General features: G+C 46.7%; 1 protein-coding gene across 1 annotated transcript; it reads left to right on the top strand.

The window, feature by feature from the left end:
- Positions 1-171: 171 nt before the first annotated feature.
- LOC108625065 (uncharacterized) lies at positions 172-936 on the top strand (the record flags this gene model as incomplete). Its single annotated transcript, XM_018024776.1, has 3 exons — positions 172-467; positions 567-763; positions 812-936. Coding segments are annotated over exons 1-3 (618 nt in total), but the record flags the coding sequence as incomplete, so codon positions are not given.
- Between the last annotated feature and the right edge of the window lie 46 nt (positions 937-982).

Below are 982 nucleotides of genomic sequence, written 5' to 3'. Positions count from 1 at the left end.
GTTGCCACAAAGAAGACACTGGCTACCTGTTTTGTGGCCGATGTACGTCGTCGATCGCTAGTGAAAACGATAAGGATTGGTCAGGACCAAATAGAAACACGACCGAACTTTAAGTATTTAGGTATTATCATCGACTCGAGATGGAAATTCGAAGACCATGCCGAAAATGTCATGTCAAAGCTCCTGGGCATGATGAATGCGCTCCGAGGAATTCTCCCAAACGTAGGAGGTCCCCGGACAGAAGTGAGACGATTATATATGAGTATCTTTAACTCCATAGCTCTGTATGGGGCTCCCATCTGGGCTGAAGAGGTGCTAGGGAATCCAACGGTGACGAAGGCGATTCTTAGAATCCAGAAGATGCTGGCAATAAGGATTTGCTGCGGATATAGAACAATGGCACTTCAAGCAGCCTTTGTATTAGCCCGAACTCCGCCGGTGACTATTGTAATTAGGAAGTTTCTAGAGTTTGACACCATTATAAGACAACGCAAAACCGCGAGAGATGATGATACTACAAAGGATATAGTTCTACTGAAAAATCGACGTTCTGTCGAAATTCTTAGTGCCTGGGAAGAACAGCTTAGACTCCCGGAACATGAAAATCAGCGAGTGGTGTCCTCGTTTTTACCAGTTTTTGGAATATGGTTGAAGAGTGCAGAAAGAGTAACCTTCAGAACCACACAAATCCTTAGTGGCCATGGGTGTTTCGCAAAATACTTGTGCCGCATTGGAAAGGAAGAATCGGAGAATTGCTTTCATTGTGAGCACGATTGTGATGATGCGGACCACACCCTTTTTGTGTGCCCAGCATGGGACGCACATAGAAGTACCATTCTGGGCATCTTGGGAGGCTGTCGGGACGTAGGAGAAGTGGTACAAGCGGCACTGATGTCGAAGTCGCATTGGGAAGCCTTCACCACATTTTGCGAGAAGGTGATGTCCCTAAAGGAGGACGCCGAGAGGCACAGAGAAGGGTTGA

This window comes from Ceratina calcarata, unplaced genomic scaffold (genome assembly GCF_001652005.2).
Source record: "Ceratina calcarata isolate Rehan_Ccalc_2016 unplaced genomic scaffold, ASM165200v1 scaffold3378, whole genome shotgun sequence".
Lineage (NCBI taxonomy): Eukaryota > Metazoa > Arthropoda > Insecta > Hymenoptera > Apidae > Ceratina > Ceratina calcarata.
The sequence above is the reverse complement of the archived record's forward strand: the minus strand, read 5'-3'. Positions and strand labels throughout refer to the sequence as shown.